Below are 14,845 nucleotides of genomic sequence, written 5' to 3'. Positions count from 1 at the left end.
GTTTGATTCTGAGGAGGAGGACCTTGAGAAGTTGACGAGCCTGCCTCATTCTGGTTACCCCAACGGAAAGCCGGATTAGACCTCAACCCTGGATTGTAAGTATTGGAATATGGATCCCAACGTTGGTTCAATGCACACACCTCTTCCGTGGGAAGTTGACTATAATGGTGTCGAAGGGCGAGGATCGTATGGCAATTGTCAGTAGAATGACCCACTGTCTCACAAATGACACAAACTTCTTCCACTTGGCGAACCTTTGTCACTTCTTTCGCTTCTTTCACTTGGACCGAATCTAGCTTCATTTTGTCCAACTTTAACGATAATTCATCCAACCGCGTCTCAAGACCGTTATGTTCGTTCACCGAAAACTTACCAGAGCCTCCCGGTCCTTGATTTCTCTTAGCTTGGTCACCTGGATCAATGTATTGCCAAGTTTGAGCTCTCTCGGTCAAAGCATCTAAGAATTCCCAAACGGAGTCGGGGTCCTTTCCCATAAAATCACCGCACCCCATAGTATCCAAAAGCTGCTTGGACTCCCGATCACAACCCAAATAGAAATAGTTGATCACAAGATACATGGGAAAATTATGGTGTGGGACAGCTGCGAGTAAATCCTTGTAACGCTCCCAATACTTATAGAAGACTTCCCCATCTTTTTGCTTGAAATTTTAAATTTGATCCATGAGAAGTTTGGTTCGGCTGACCGGAAAGAACTTTGTGGTGAACACGTCTTGCACTTCCCCCCATAAGAGCAAAGATCGGGGCTTCAAAGAATGGAACCACTACTTAGCCTTGTCTTTGAGCGAGAAGGGAAATAACTTCAGGCGAGCTTGATCTAGCTGTCCCGGCCCAGTCACAAAGGTGCTAACGATAGTCTCGAATTCCCGAATGTGAGCATAGGGATCCTCCAATTCACGCCCCCGAAACTCTGGTATAACCCGATGATACTCTGGCTTAAAAGCAAACGCATTGGCGACAGTGCAAATGGGAATGGCTATGGGGGAGACATGTGGACCTCTTTCTGGCGTTAAATAATCGCACAAAGTACGAGCTGCCGGTTGATCTACCATTGGGCTTAATGGAGGTGATAGCTTGCGAGATGCAAATCGATGTAGCCGATTCGATAAAGGGCTACAATAGATATTGAACATACAACCTGCACAGTCCAATAGAGCAGACTATGGGGGCTATGCCGCCGCCTCGTTCTCAAACACTCTCGTGGGGTTATGCCACCACCACGGCTATATAAGCAATAATAAATAGAAAGTAAAAAGGTAATTGATGTTCAACTAGCTTCGTTAAACCTCAAGTCGAATTGGTGGCTCAGTTAGAGGTATCCGCTAAGTCGAGATCAACTTACTCGAAATGAAAAATAAACGAAGTACTTACAATGGTTTGTCGATCCTCCAAATAAGCTAGATAAAGAAATCCCTGGTAACGGCGCCAAAAATGCTTAGCCTTCAAACCTCGCCTTCAAATAAGGTTGAGAAAAACCCCAAGCGTAGGGCTAGGTCGTCGGTAGCATAATAAACCGGTAAATCTGGGATCGTGCCCACAGAGAATTCGAATATAGCTTAATCGGATTGTAGGTTTTGTATGGTGGATTGTGGCGTTTAAGACGGCCAACTTGGTTTTGCATTTAACGGTGGAAAGGCTAAAGCAACAAATTAGATACGAGCTTTATAAACTAAAAGAGGCAAGTCTAGGGATCGTCTAACCCTTGACGTAATCCGTTACTGGTTCTCAATTATAACTCAGGCGAGAGTCACGACCGCGTGCTCACGCCCGGGGAATTTAGCTTTGATTGCTTCGTTTAACGAAAGATGTGATTAATCAGAACTAAACCAACCTATTTTTGCTAATGTATCTAACACGTAGGAGGCCACGAGCCCTCAATATGCCACTTGCCAAGACCGCTTGACTAAACGACATACTAAGGAGTTAACACCCCTCGCTTAGACCAAAATGGCTAGGTTAATAAAATTTCGAAAACCATGATTTTAAGCCCGAAGGTTTGAGAACCTAATAACCACCTAAGTACTCGGGAAAGATTACCCCGAGACTTGGCCTGTCGACTACTCACACATAGCTAAAGCATAAAAGAAAGCATAAAAGAAAGCATAAAAATGAGACATGACTTTTAACCGATAAAAACGAAAATAAACTTGATATTATAAAGGATCTAGTCTGTAGGAACAACTTTAATAAACGAGAAATTAACAAATGAGAATTACTTACTTGAGTCCTAAAAGATTATACTATGAAAAAGCTTCAAAAGCATTAATGGAGTCTAAGAACAAAAGGTGTAATGAGCTAGATACAAAAGAGAGAGAAGAGACCCCTATTTATACACAATGGGTTTCTCTCTCATCAAATATCTAAAAACATACTATTAAAGGCAAGTATTCCACAAATGGAAAGCCCAAAAAGTAACAAAATATCTGGGCGAGAGCTCCCCGTATCGATACAGATTATGCAAAGTATCGATACCACGTCGCTAAGCTGAGAAGACCAATTTCCCGTAACGAACCCGTATCGATACGGTTTATGGCCGTATCGATACGGAACTCTCTACCTGGAAAATTAACCAACGCGTATCGATACGGCCCATAATCCGTATCGATACGCAGAGCTTATCTCCAATTCTTCAGGCCAGCCTCCCAGACTTGGCACCTGTCGACCGTTGGCTTGCCCGACGCTTCTTGCCTTCGTTCTTTGGTCACTTTGGCACAAGTTCCACCGGGCGATGATTCTTGAACTAACTTGGGGGTTGGCTTTGCACTCAAAATACGCCTTTTAAGGGCATTTTGCCTGAAACACTTAACAAACTACCTTACGAGCAATATTGAATAAAAATGACAAATAATAGCTAAAAACACTTCTAACTAACGGACTTAAGCACCACGATCAAGCAATCTTAAGTGCTTATCAATATGTGCGAGGACAGGGACCATGTTCTTTTATGTAGTTTTCTTTATAGATCATCACTGCGAGCATATAAAACCAGTTTACTGCTTTCCTATGTTAAAACTGCTAGTTTGCCTTTCAATACTTATTTCTGTTTTGTTAGAACACCAACTTGGGTATATCTAGACATGTCCCAAAGCCCCATTCATGTGAGAACAAGTACTGGAAACAGCCTGGATGGGCGTGCGCAAGTTACCAACCTGTGCGCGCAGGTGTGCTTGATTCGTTGGCTTTCCAATGCATTGCTCTTGCATGGGTGACTTGGCCTTAGCCACTGTTTTGTCCCCACGCTATTTATGAGGTGTTTTGTTCATTTGTTAGGCTTTTCAACCTTTAAACTGTATAGTATAAATGTAATAAACTGTATGGTTTGTTCTGGGTGTGCATTGGTCATTCCAGAGCCCATAAGGGGGTAAAAACAAAGGCTACGAGCAAAGCAAACTCACGCTAGTGTGGGGTCCACGAATGCAAGTTTGAAACACATGCAGTGATCAGCGTGAACTGGATCAATGCATGTAGATTCTTTTTGTGCACGTCAATTCAAAATAGTGCGTTAGGTTTGCTCTGCTAAACAAAACTTGTCCTTTATCCCATTTACTGCCTTCTTATCTATGCTATCTATCACATCCTGTAGACGTGTTACAGCTTTAATCTCCATTAAACTGTTTCCCACCCCTATATGGCTGAAGAATCGAATAATCAAATAGAATCGCAAACATCTTTCGCAAATGCTCAAGTAGAGACCGATTGATGGTGACCTACTCCAAATTTTTAAGGGGGATAGTCGATGATTCCGAGATCGGTTTAGCAACCTAGTCTAATCTGTAGTCGCGCGCCAATTTCGGGGACGAAATTGTTTTAAGGGGGATAGATTGTAACGCCTCTGAATTTTGGTCAATAAAAATTTTATTAAATATTTGAATTTTATTTGAATTACTTATTTTCTCTTGAGTGGCTATATGATTCTTGTTAATTTTCGTCGTAGTTAGATTTTGGTCGTTGATTAACTCTCGACTAGAAACCCTACGTGACCAATTTAGTTAGTTTCTAACCGACTAGTTGGAGGAACCGAGCAACCGACTTACCTAGTTGCTAGATGAACCTTTTGGACCTTTTGAAACTTTTGAACCTTTTGCTTTTACCCATTGGTCCATAATGGTTAGGGCAATTTTTGTCCATTGGACAATAAAACTTTTTATATATTTGACTAAAAGTACATGTAGTTTTTTAAAATCTTATTTTAAAATAAAAGGTACTTGTACTCTTTTGTCCATTGGTTATTAACCGCAAGGAGAATTATTATCCATTGGGTAATAACCGTTAGGAAAATTAGTAACCCTTGGGTAATAGAGACTTTTGACCAAATAAAGTACCGATGTGACTAAGGAACCTTCCAATAAAGATTTGACTTGTACTTTATTATTATTTTTATGGGGAGAATCCTAACCTTTTTATTTAATTAGGGTACTTGGTACCACACCTAAATTAATATAAGGCTTTTGTCACATGCTTTAAAGTACTCCTTGATTATTTTAATATAAAAGTTTCCTAGTAGCTATTGTCCATTGGACAATAAAAGTTAGGGAATTTATTATCCATTGGGTAATAGCCCAAATCTTTCTCCTAAGTACTTTTTATTATTTTATATTGGGGTTTTGTACCCAATTGGATTAATTTATTGGGGAGTTGATCTTCCTAGAGTACTTTAGCACACTAGTTTATTTTAATCAAACATGTGCCAATTTATTTGTTTATTGAGAAAATCTTTGTCTTTAAAGTTTCTTTGATTCAAAGTACCGAAGTACTTTTTGTTTATTGTTTTCTTGTACTTTGTAATATATATGTGTGTGTACTAGAGAGAGAGAGAGAGAGAGAGAGAGAGAGAGAGAGAGAGAGGAAGGAAGAAAGAAGGAGATGGGATTGTACTTTCCTTGATCTTCCTACATCTTTCAAATCCATGGGTGAACCTTCCTTCCTAGCTAAGAAACTCACCCTCCATTAACGTCCATTGAACTTCTATATTTGTTTTAGACAAAATCTTGTACCATTGTCTCCAAATCTTCCAACAAATCTTCCATAATCGCATCCAAGGTCAATCTTAGCCATGCAAGCCTAGGGTTAGGCTTTGATCTTTCAAAGATTGCTTGCCATGTGTTAAAATTTGAGGTAGAGAGAGAGAGGGGGGGGCCGGCCTTGGGAGAGAGGAAGAGGGCATGCCTTTGCCTATAAATAGCAAGCCATTCCAAGCATTGAACTCACACCTTCAAGCTTTGCTCTTCCTTCTCTCTAGAATTTCCTTTGTTCTTTCTTTGTTCTTCATGTTCTTGAGTGTTCTTGAGTTCTTCAAAAAACTCATCCAAAGCCGCCACTAAAACCGCCACCCGACCACCCTTCGATCCATAAAATAGAGTAGCGTTAGTCAAGTAGAAGTTTCGAGAGAAACCTTTCTCTTTCGAAGCTACCGGAGACCACCGTAGGAAGTTACTCCGTCCGACCGCCGACTAACCTTCCGTAGCCGATTACCGCCAAGAAGAACGGTAGGATTCCCTTATCGTTCACCCCAAGTATAAAGTAGGTTATTCCTATTACTTTCTTATCTCGAAGTAATTGTAGTTTTTATATTTAAGATGGTTATGAGTATGCATATATGAATTGCTTGTATTACTTGTGGTGTGATTAAGCATAAGTGATTTCACTCCAAAGACGTCCATACATGTGGCGTTGTGCTTTGAATAAGCATAAGTGATACACTCCAAAGGCGTCCGTACATGTGGCGTTATGCTATAAGTGGTGATTGAGCGTGATAAGTAATATAGAATTGGATGATCTTGTTAGAATGGATCAAGCTTATTTTTGTCCTACCGCAAAGTCTTTGCATGTAACGAGACACGAGAATTGAGAAAGTAGAAACATGGCACCTAGGGTGTGAGTAATGAAAGGAAATGTTTTTCGAGGAAGAAAATATTTTTGAAACTACATAATGACCGGTTTTGGGTGGCATTATGTGAGTTGTGTGCGTGTGTAAAAGTAAGATTTGTGAAAAACCCCAATGAGAACCCGGGGCGGCGGAATCATTGTGGGGATACTCGGGAACCTGGAGCGGCGGAACCGAGGGTTTAGATTTTTTTCGAAAACCCCAAATGGGAACTCGGAGCGGCGGAACCATTGTGGGATTACTCGGGAATCCGGAGCGGCGGAACCGAGGGTTTTGAATTGTGTGCGTTCCCATGGGAACCCGGAGCGGCGGAACCATGGTGAGGTATGGCTTGGTTATCCATGGTACGGAGCCAATGCAATTGTGTACCAATGGGAACCCGGCGCGGCGGAACCATTGTGAGGATACTCGAGAGACCGGCGCGGCGGAACCGAGGTTGGGTGTGTAGCTTGGCTATCTGCGGTACGGAGCCAATGCAAATGATTTTGAAAGTGTGTGGCTTGGTTATCCATGGTACGAAGCCAATGCAAATGATTTTTAAAAGGTTGATTTGTTTATGAAAATGTTGACACGGTCTACGATGAGTCACGTAGGAGAAACACTAAAATCTTGGACACCAACGATAGATGATTAACGAATGTGGATGTGTCATTGTTAGTTGTGTTCACACGTATCATGTGGAAATCGATGTTTTATTATAACCTTACTTGTAAGTTAAGGTTGGTGGGTAAGGATTTCCTATTGAGCGTTGCAGCTCACGGTGTTGCCTTTTGGTGACCCTGACATATTATATGGGTGGCAACGCCGGTATAATGTGTCAGATTTTGTAGATGATCAAGGTAAGCAGATCATCGTGGAGGCTTTTGGAGCCGAGGAGCTGGCAAGAATGGAGGAGCAGGTGGAGCTGTAGTTAGGAACCCTAGAATTCCCTCCATTTGTGTAAATATTGAACTCGTGTGGAAGTTCTGTTGTAATAATGAGCCAGACTCCAGTTGATTTTATCAATAAAATGTCTATTTAACGTACCCAAAATTCGGGGCATTACACTTTTGTCCATTCCTATTATAACAACTTTTTTTTTGCTAAGCCATGTTCTAACAACTTAACATAAGCAAAAAAAAAAAAACCCCTTCAAATTGGAGCATTAAATAATCTAGCCTTTTTGGGTCAAATAAGCTAGAAAAATCAAATAAGTAATTATTTATAATTGTTAACGAACACCATTCATGATTAGCTTTTTTAAATCAAATATAAAATCAAATATAAGCTAAATAAGTTGATTATAAGTGCTAGCAAACAGAACCATTAATGTGATTTGATGTGCTTTTTCTACTTTGTGAACAGAGCAAATGGAAATTGCAAAATCAAAAGCACCAGGTGAATGTTTAAATTGGGGTGACATTCAGAAGATGAAGTATTCATGGAACGTGGCATGTGAAGTGATGAGGCTTTCTCCACCAGTCCAAGGTGCTTTCAGAGAAGCTCTCAATGATTTCATGTACAATGGTTTTTCAATTCCAAAGGGTTGGAAGGTAATTAAGCATATTAAATTGTCTATAAATTGAGATTTCTATAATTCTATTAAAAGAGGTTTTTCCTTCGGAAAATTTTCAATACACATCCTTTTAAGGTGTGTATCATATGCACCTATTGTGTGGTTCATATTATGCCACCTCATAAAAAATTACCTATTGTACTGGTCCTTCATAACATTTTAGGTTTATCGTAACTTTTATACCAAAAATTCGTAACTTTTCATTCATAATATTTTATTTACAAATCATAACCTTCTAGTGCATATCATAACTTTTACACTAATCAATCGTATCTTTATAGCAATATATTCATAACATTTTTAGAATCATAATATTTTGGTGTGTTTCATAACTTTATAAAAAAAAACTTAACATTTCAGTTTGTAATATTTTCACTACGGAATCATAACATTTTAATTAGTCCATTTCATAACTTTTTAATAACGTGTAATCAATTGTGCAATTGATTACTTGATCCATTTTTTTAGCGGTAGTTAATCAAATATGTAATATATTATGTCAATGTTCAATTCCATAATCGATTAGACTTTATAATTGATTAGACATCATAATAAAATATATAATTGATTAATAAATTAGACATCATAATCGAATATATATGTAATCAATTTTGTTATGTTCAATTATGTAATCGATTAGACAATATAATTGATTTTGTAATTGAATTGAGTACGATTGGAAAACAATGTGAAGTCAATTACTCAATCGATTTGCTAATCGATTGATGGGTCTCAGTAAGTCCTCTAATCAATTGCGAAATAAGTTAAAAATAACAGTGCAATAGATTTCAAAATCAATTGTTCTTAATAACACAAATAATTGATTACAAGATAGATTATATTTCTCTACGGTTTCTCTACGGTTTCAATTGCGTAATTGATTGGTATTGATAACACTTGTAATCGATTACATTATCAAATATGAGTATTAGTTATTTGTAATTCAGATGCGAGCACTAATTTACAAAACTCTAGTAGTATGTCTAATGACCAAAAAATAAATAGCACGTTCTAAATATTGTTGTCATTTACACATAACTCTAAAATGTATTGGTAAATTTATCTCGTCACCATCGCCCTCTCGATCACCCATTAACTTTGTTAGTGTTTCCTACTTGATTAATATGGATGATTGACTTCGCTATTCCTTTTAATTGAACTATTTGTGTGAAATATTTTTTTTTGGATCTACATGTGAAAGTTCACTGTGCAATTAAAGGTATTGCAAAAAATGTTAAACATCATAATATTTCAAAAAAATTCCAAAAAAAATTGGCTACATATATAAAACACTTTAAAAATGGTGTTGATTTTGGCACTCCCAAGGGGAGTGCAGCCAAAATCAATCTGCTGCACTCCCTTTGGGAGTGCCATTAACAAAATGAGGAGTACCAAAATCATTGGCTTTTAAAAATCCTATAAAAAAAATGCATTAACTTGACTTTTTATTACATTATGATAATGATAGTATCTTTTTTCTTTAATAATTATCGAGAACAACGTATTTTAAAGAAGTAAATTATTTTCACTTGAAATAATTTTAGCTTCAAAGATTAAAAAATAAAATTATTATTTTTAACATAAATTAATTATCAAAAATAAAATTGGGCCTAATTTTTTGAAGGAAAAGAAAGATATACACTACTTGGGAAGAGAGTGAGAGGCTTGAGGGGATTTTCTTTCCATTTTGGTTAATTCATAGGGTTTACCTGTTGCATTGGTCATAGGTTATTTGTTAGTAACCAATCTTAACATTTTAAATGGTCTAGATCTTTTTTCAAACATCCAATGGTAATCAATGAGGGTGCATATAATATACACCCAAATAAGAGATGTGTATTGTAGCAAATCTCTTTTCTTTTTTAATAGCAAACAAATTTATTAATTGCTGAAGATGAATAAGGGACCCAGGACGCAGTGGCATCACAAGAAGGAGCGAGCGAACAGACAAACACGAACACATCCCAATAATCATATGTTGCCCAAGGCCCAAAGGAAGTTGGCAAGAGACTAACAAAACCAAACACTGATACAGCAAAAACTGCAACAAGGAGAACCCGGGTAGCTTTTTAGTGGGTATTGTTTTTTCTTTGGGGTTGGCTGTGTTTGAGGAGTTTTCTTTTCTTTGTTGGTTCTTTGCCAACGTTTCTCCTTAGGTCTCGGATAGCTTTTGTTTGTCCTTTTAATCTTTGTTTTCTTTTCATAGATTTATAAAATTTCTTTTACTGAGCAAACAAACAAGGAGAACCCAAAATTGCCAAATTTTACCACCAAAACCCCAAAAACTCTGTTTAATAAAATTTTATTAATTCTATTAAAAAGAGCTTGATTGAAATTGATACGTCAACAAGAGTTAAAAGGCATACCTAGCTGGCTATTGCTGTGTAGAAAGGGATCTTGGCTTTCAAATGCGGCTAAGTTCCACTAAGGGATTTTTGGGATTTTTTCGCTGTCTTTATTTTTGAATTTTCTCGTATTTGTTCATTTTGCATAAACTTTTTACACCTATTGATTTGTCTTAACGAGAATAATCGAAAAAGTAAAAAATTATGATGAGAAGAATTGACTCTCTTTCTCTCTCTAGAACCAAAAAGGCAGAGGCGAACAATCAGATTTTCAGCCGATGCGAGCAAAACAATCGGCAAAGGCAGCAACGAGATGGTGGCCACGGCGGTTTCCGGCGGCGATGCAAGCGTCCATGGATCTCAACGGACGATTTCCTCTTGCCGTTTTTGGGAGCCGACACATAGAGCTTCACGACGGCTCGCAACAGGGGATCTCGGCCGTCCGACGAGGTTGGATCTAGTATTATTGTTGACGATCCTTTGTCTTCTCCTTTTTCCCCTCTATTTTTTTTCCCCTTGCCCGCTCGTTTCATTTTTCCCATTCACGGCCGCAAACAAACTCGTGGATGCCCGATCAGATCTCTGTTGGGTCTTCCGATCATGCCTAACAGCGTAGGTTTCTACTAGTTGCGTGTTGCGGTTGGCGTGGCTCCTGCCGTGATCTTTGTTGGATGGCCCGGTACTCGCCTAACGGCAAGGGTAGCATCCGCAGTAGTTTGGCTTGTTTGGGTTTCGGGATGCATGGCTTCTTCGGAGGGACGGCCAGGGGTGGCTTCGAGATTCGACGATGGCTGACCGGCGGTGTTGGATTTACTGTCTAATTTGGAAGGCAACGGCGCTCTTACGGTTAGGTTTTGGGATTTCTTGGGACTGAGCTTCATTGTTAGATTTGGGCTTTTTAGGCCTTTTGGGTGTTTGAGGTTTATCTGTTTTTATTTGGGCTTCTTCCAAGCTGGCCCAGTTTTGTACCTCTCTACGTGTCCAGGTCCCGCCCGTGTCTAACTATACCCCTCTAAACCCTGTTTTATGTAATCTGTCTAAAATACCCCGCTCATCTTTACCCCCAATCATCCGGCGACGAACTCCTCCCAAATCCCTTTGCTTCCCAACTCGGCCTCTCCCTCTCCGACTCGGAGCTCTGAGAAACCACTTACGAAGTTCATTCACTTACATCTCTCAGTCGCTGAGGGTGTCACCGGCGGCAGAGAGATTGTTGTTGATGCCGTTGCTGCGGAGATCGCTGACGACACTGAAGAAGTCGACGACGGAGAAATCGACGAGCTATACGTTGGGATGAAGAAGTCAGCGACGGCGGCAACAAAAGGTTTGGGGAAATCAAAACCATTCACCCCTTGGCTGCACCCCTTGATCGCACAAATCAAGATATAAACCTTTCACCTTGGTTGCACAAATCCAGACCTGTGACCAGAAGCTTCATCGGTTCATCTATGTCTATTACAAAGTGCTGAGGAGGAGTTTGGTTTTGTCAAGATAGGGGTCATCTTACTTTTCCTTGTGAAGAAGAATATTTTCTCTCTCTAACATCCTTCATCAGATCAATGAAATTGGAGAGTTAATTAATTCAATGCAATGGCTTTTTTTTCTTCTCGCTTAGAATTGGAGAGTAACTATTTGCACCTCCGAGAATTTACATCCGCCAGAGATGTACCAGGGCTGAATTCACACAACCAAGAAAATTCACCGCCACAAAGACAGAAACAGAGGGGATTTTTAATTGAATCAATCAATCATGTAAGTTTTTTTTCTTATCTTAATTCTAAAATTCAATCGAACTGATTCGATCGTCATATGTGTTTAAACGTATGTATCAATGGAATTTTATAATTACACTATTTTTTTTTCTTTTGCGTTTGTCTTCTATTAGCCACTGAAATTAAAGTAGAATTTGGGTGTGAATCCTAAGTTGGGGATGTGAAAACTATAGATGAGATGTGAATTATGTCGTTTCTGAAGATGTGAATTTTTTATTTTGGTGTGAATTGACCTTTTCGAATGTGTGAATTCTTCAATTCGGTGCGAATTGTGTCTTTTTTCAAAGATGTAAAGTCTGGGGGTGTGAATAGTGTAAAAGGATGTAAATTCTGCAAAAAGGTGTAAATTCTTACAAAAGAGTGTGAATTCTGTAAAGGGATGTAAATTTAAGGAGTGTGAATTCTTGTAAAGGGGTGTGAATTTTGCAAAGAGGTATGAATTCTCGGAAATGTGAATTCTGGATGGTGTGAATTCTCTGAGGTGTGAAATCTTAAGGGGTGTGAATTTTTCGGAAATGTGTGAATTTTGCAAAGAGGTGTGAATTCTTGGGGATGTGAATTCTGAGTGGTGTGAATTCTTGAGGTCTGAATTCTGGGAGGTGTGAATTTTCGGAGATGTGAATTCTTTAGAAATGTGTGAATTCTTCAAGTGTAAAAAGTAACAAGGATAAAATAGTAAAAGCATTTTTAAAAAGGGTCATTGACAGGATAACATTGACAAAAAAGGGTTGACATGGAACCCCTCCTAAAAAATGGGACCGGCCTGTCATTTCCCGTTTTTATTTGGGCATTTTAGGCCTTCAAGTGTGTATTGGGCTTTGTTCCTAAGGCTGTATTTTTAACTTTTGATTGGATTCTTTTCCCCTATCCCTAATAAATTGTTACTTTTGCCGATAAAAAAAAATTATGACTTTAATTTACTCAAATATTTTAAGAAATATCCAAGATAAAGTCCAAAACGTCGACGTTTTGGGTTTTATATTAGATATTATAAAGAGTCTTAGGGTAAAATTTAAAAAAAAAAAAAATACTTTTCCGAGTCAACTATTGGGCTGTAAACTTTATGTTTTCATTGTTTGTGATAAGTAATTGATGTGAAGATCTGATAGTAGGAGTGATAGTATATGAGAGCTGGACAGTTGATATGAACTTTGATCTGAATATTTCTAGGCCTGTTGACTTAATTATTCGTTCAACTAACATGCATGTCGTCTACTTGAAAAGCTGAAAGTCATTTTGTTATAAGTATTTATATTTCCTACTCTACATTGATATGCAGATATATTGGAGTGTGCATCCAACGCACAGGAATGCTGAATTCTTTCCAGAGCCACTGAAATTCGATCCCTCGAGATTTGAGGGATCTGGACCGGCTCCGTACACATTCGTGCCCTTTGGTGGAGGGCCGAGGATGTGCCCCGGGAAGGAATATGCCCGATTGGAAATACTTGTGTTCATGCACCACTTAGTGAGAAGGTTCAAGTGGGAAAAGATGATTCCTAACGAGAAGATGATTGTGAATCTCGTGTCTACTCCTGAAAATGGTCTTCCAATTCGCCTCTACCCTCACAAGGGTTAGACAGAATAATTCATATATATTTTAAGGGTAAAACTACTCCTTTAATTAATTCTACCACTTTTGGAGTATTTCGGTTTCAAAGTGCTTTATTCCATGATGAAGGAAAGAAGCTAAAAATAGTTACAATAAATTGATAGAATATATATATATATATCGGGGCGGTTCCGGGGACACCCAAAAAAAACACCTAAAAAAACACCTCATAGTTCCCGATCAAATTTTGATGATCCGAGCCGCTCAATGTGATCAGAACGTGATTTTAAGGGTACCCGTGAGAAATCAGCAAAAAAAATGACCTGGAAGAGCTTGATCCAAACAGTTTCGAACAGTTTTTTATTGAATGGTTCAAATCAAAATTGCTTAAATCAAGCATTTCCCGATCATTTTTTTTGTTAATTTCTCGCGAGCACCTTTAAAATCACATTCTGCACATATTGAACGGTTTGGATCATAAAAATTTGATCGGAAACTATGAGTTTGAGATTTAGGGTGTTTTTTTAGGTGTTTTTTTGGGTGTCCCTTGAATCGTCCCGTATATATATATATATATATATATATATATATATATATATATATATATATATATATATATATATATATATATAGAGAGAGAGAGAGAGAGAGAGAGAGAGAGAGAGAGAGAGAGAGTTAGGTTCCGGTGAGGGATCCCTCATTTTATTAAAATGCGGGACTCCCCTTTCCGATTGAATTTCGATGATCCGAGCCGCTCAAAGTGATCAGAACGTAATTTTAAGGGTCCCTGTGAGAAATCAGCAAAAAAAATGACCAGGAAGGGCTTCATCCGAGCAGTTTTCATTGAACAGTTCAAAAAAAACTGCTCGGATGACGCCCTTCCCAGTCATTTTTTTTACTGATTTCTCACGGGGACCCTTAAAATTACGTTCTGCATACATTGAACGGTTCGGATTTTCAAATTTTGATCGGAAAATGAAAGTCCCTCATTTTGTTCCCTCACTTGAAAATTCCTCTATATATATATATATATATATATATATATATATATATATATATATATATATATATATATATATGTATGTATGTATATCAGACCAGCTCTTATGAGGACCACCTCATTTTAATAAAATGAGGACCTCACTGTTCCGATCGAATTTCGATGATCCGAGCCGCTCAATGTGTTCAGAACATGATTTTAAGGGTACTCGCGAGACATCAGCAAAAAAAATGATCGGAAATTGCTTCATCCGAGCAGTTTTTGTTTATTTTTCATCGAATGGTTCAAACAAAAACTACTCGGATGAAGCCCTTCCCGAGGCCTCGGAATTGGATTACCATCCAGATCAACTAATCTATAGGCTCCAATGCCTACAATCTCGGTTACCCGATACGAGCCTTCCTAGTTGGCCCCCAGCTTGCCTTCATTGGCCACCTTGGTGTTGCCGAACACCTTCCGTAGTACGAGGTCTCCAACACCAAATTCTCGAGGATGAACGTGTATATTATAGCTCTTCATCAACTGTTCCTGGTAGGAAGCCAGATGGACCAAGGCCCTTTCCCTCCTCTCCTCGGCAAGATCAAGCTCAATTTCAAGGGCCCTATCATTGCCCCCACTTTCAACCAGTGCGGTCCTATTGGTTGGAAGACCAACTTTCAGAGGTATGACAGCCTCTGTTCCATATGCCAATGAATAGGGGGTCTCTCCCGTAGACCTCC

The 14,845-nt window shown here is 38.7% G+C and overlaps 1 protein-coding gene and 1 non-coding gene across 2 annotated transcripts in view; both read left to right on the top strand.

Moving 5' to 3' along the window:
• The window catches only part of LOC131328468 (beta-amyrin 28-monooxygenase-like), a 31,746-nt gene extending 18,593 nt beyond the window's left edge, over positions 1 to 13,153 (top strand). Inside the window, exons 7-8 of the mRNA XM_058361413.1 lie at positions 7,247 to 7,434; positions 12,854 to 13,153. Of these exons, the coding sequence (XP_058217396.1) occupies positions 7,247 to 7,434; positions 12,854 to 13,153 (488 nt within the window). The remainder of the gene's footprint in view (positions 1 to 7,246; positions 7,435 to 12,853) is intronic.
• On the top strand, positions 583 to 690 carry LOC131309031 (small nucleolar RNA R71). Its single transcript, XR_009194709.1, has one exon. It is a non-coding gene; the product is annotated as a small nucleolar RNA R71 (small nucleolar RNA).
• Positions 13,154 to 14,845: the final 1,692 nt, after the last annotated feature.

Source organism: Rhododendron vialii, chromosome 1a, assembly GCF_030253575.1.
Source record: "Rhododendron vialii isolate Sample 1 chromosome 1a, ASM3025357v1".
Classification (NCBI taxonomy): domain Eukaryota; kingdom Viridiplantae; phylum Streptophyta; class Magnoliopsida; order Ericales; family Ericaceae; genus Rhododendron; species Rhododendron vialii.
The sequence above is the reverse complement of the archived record's forward strand: the minus strand, read 5'-3'. Positions and strand labels throughout refer to the sequence as shown.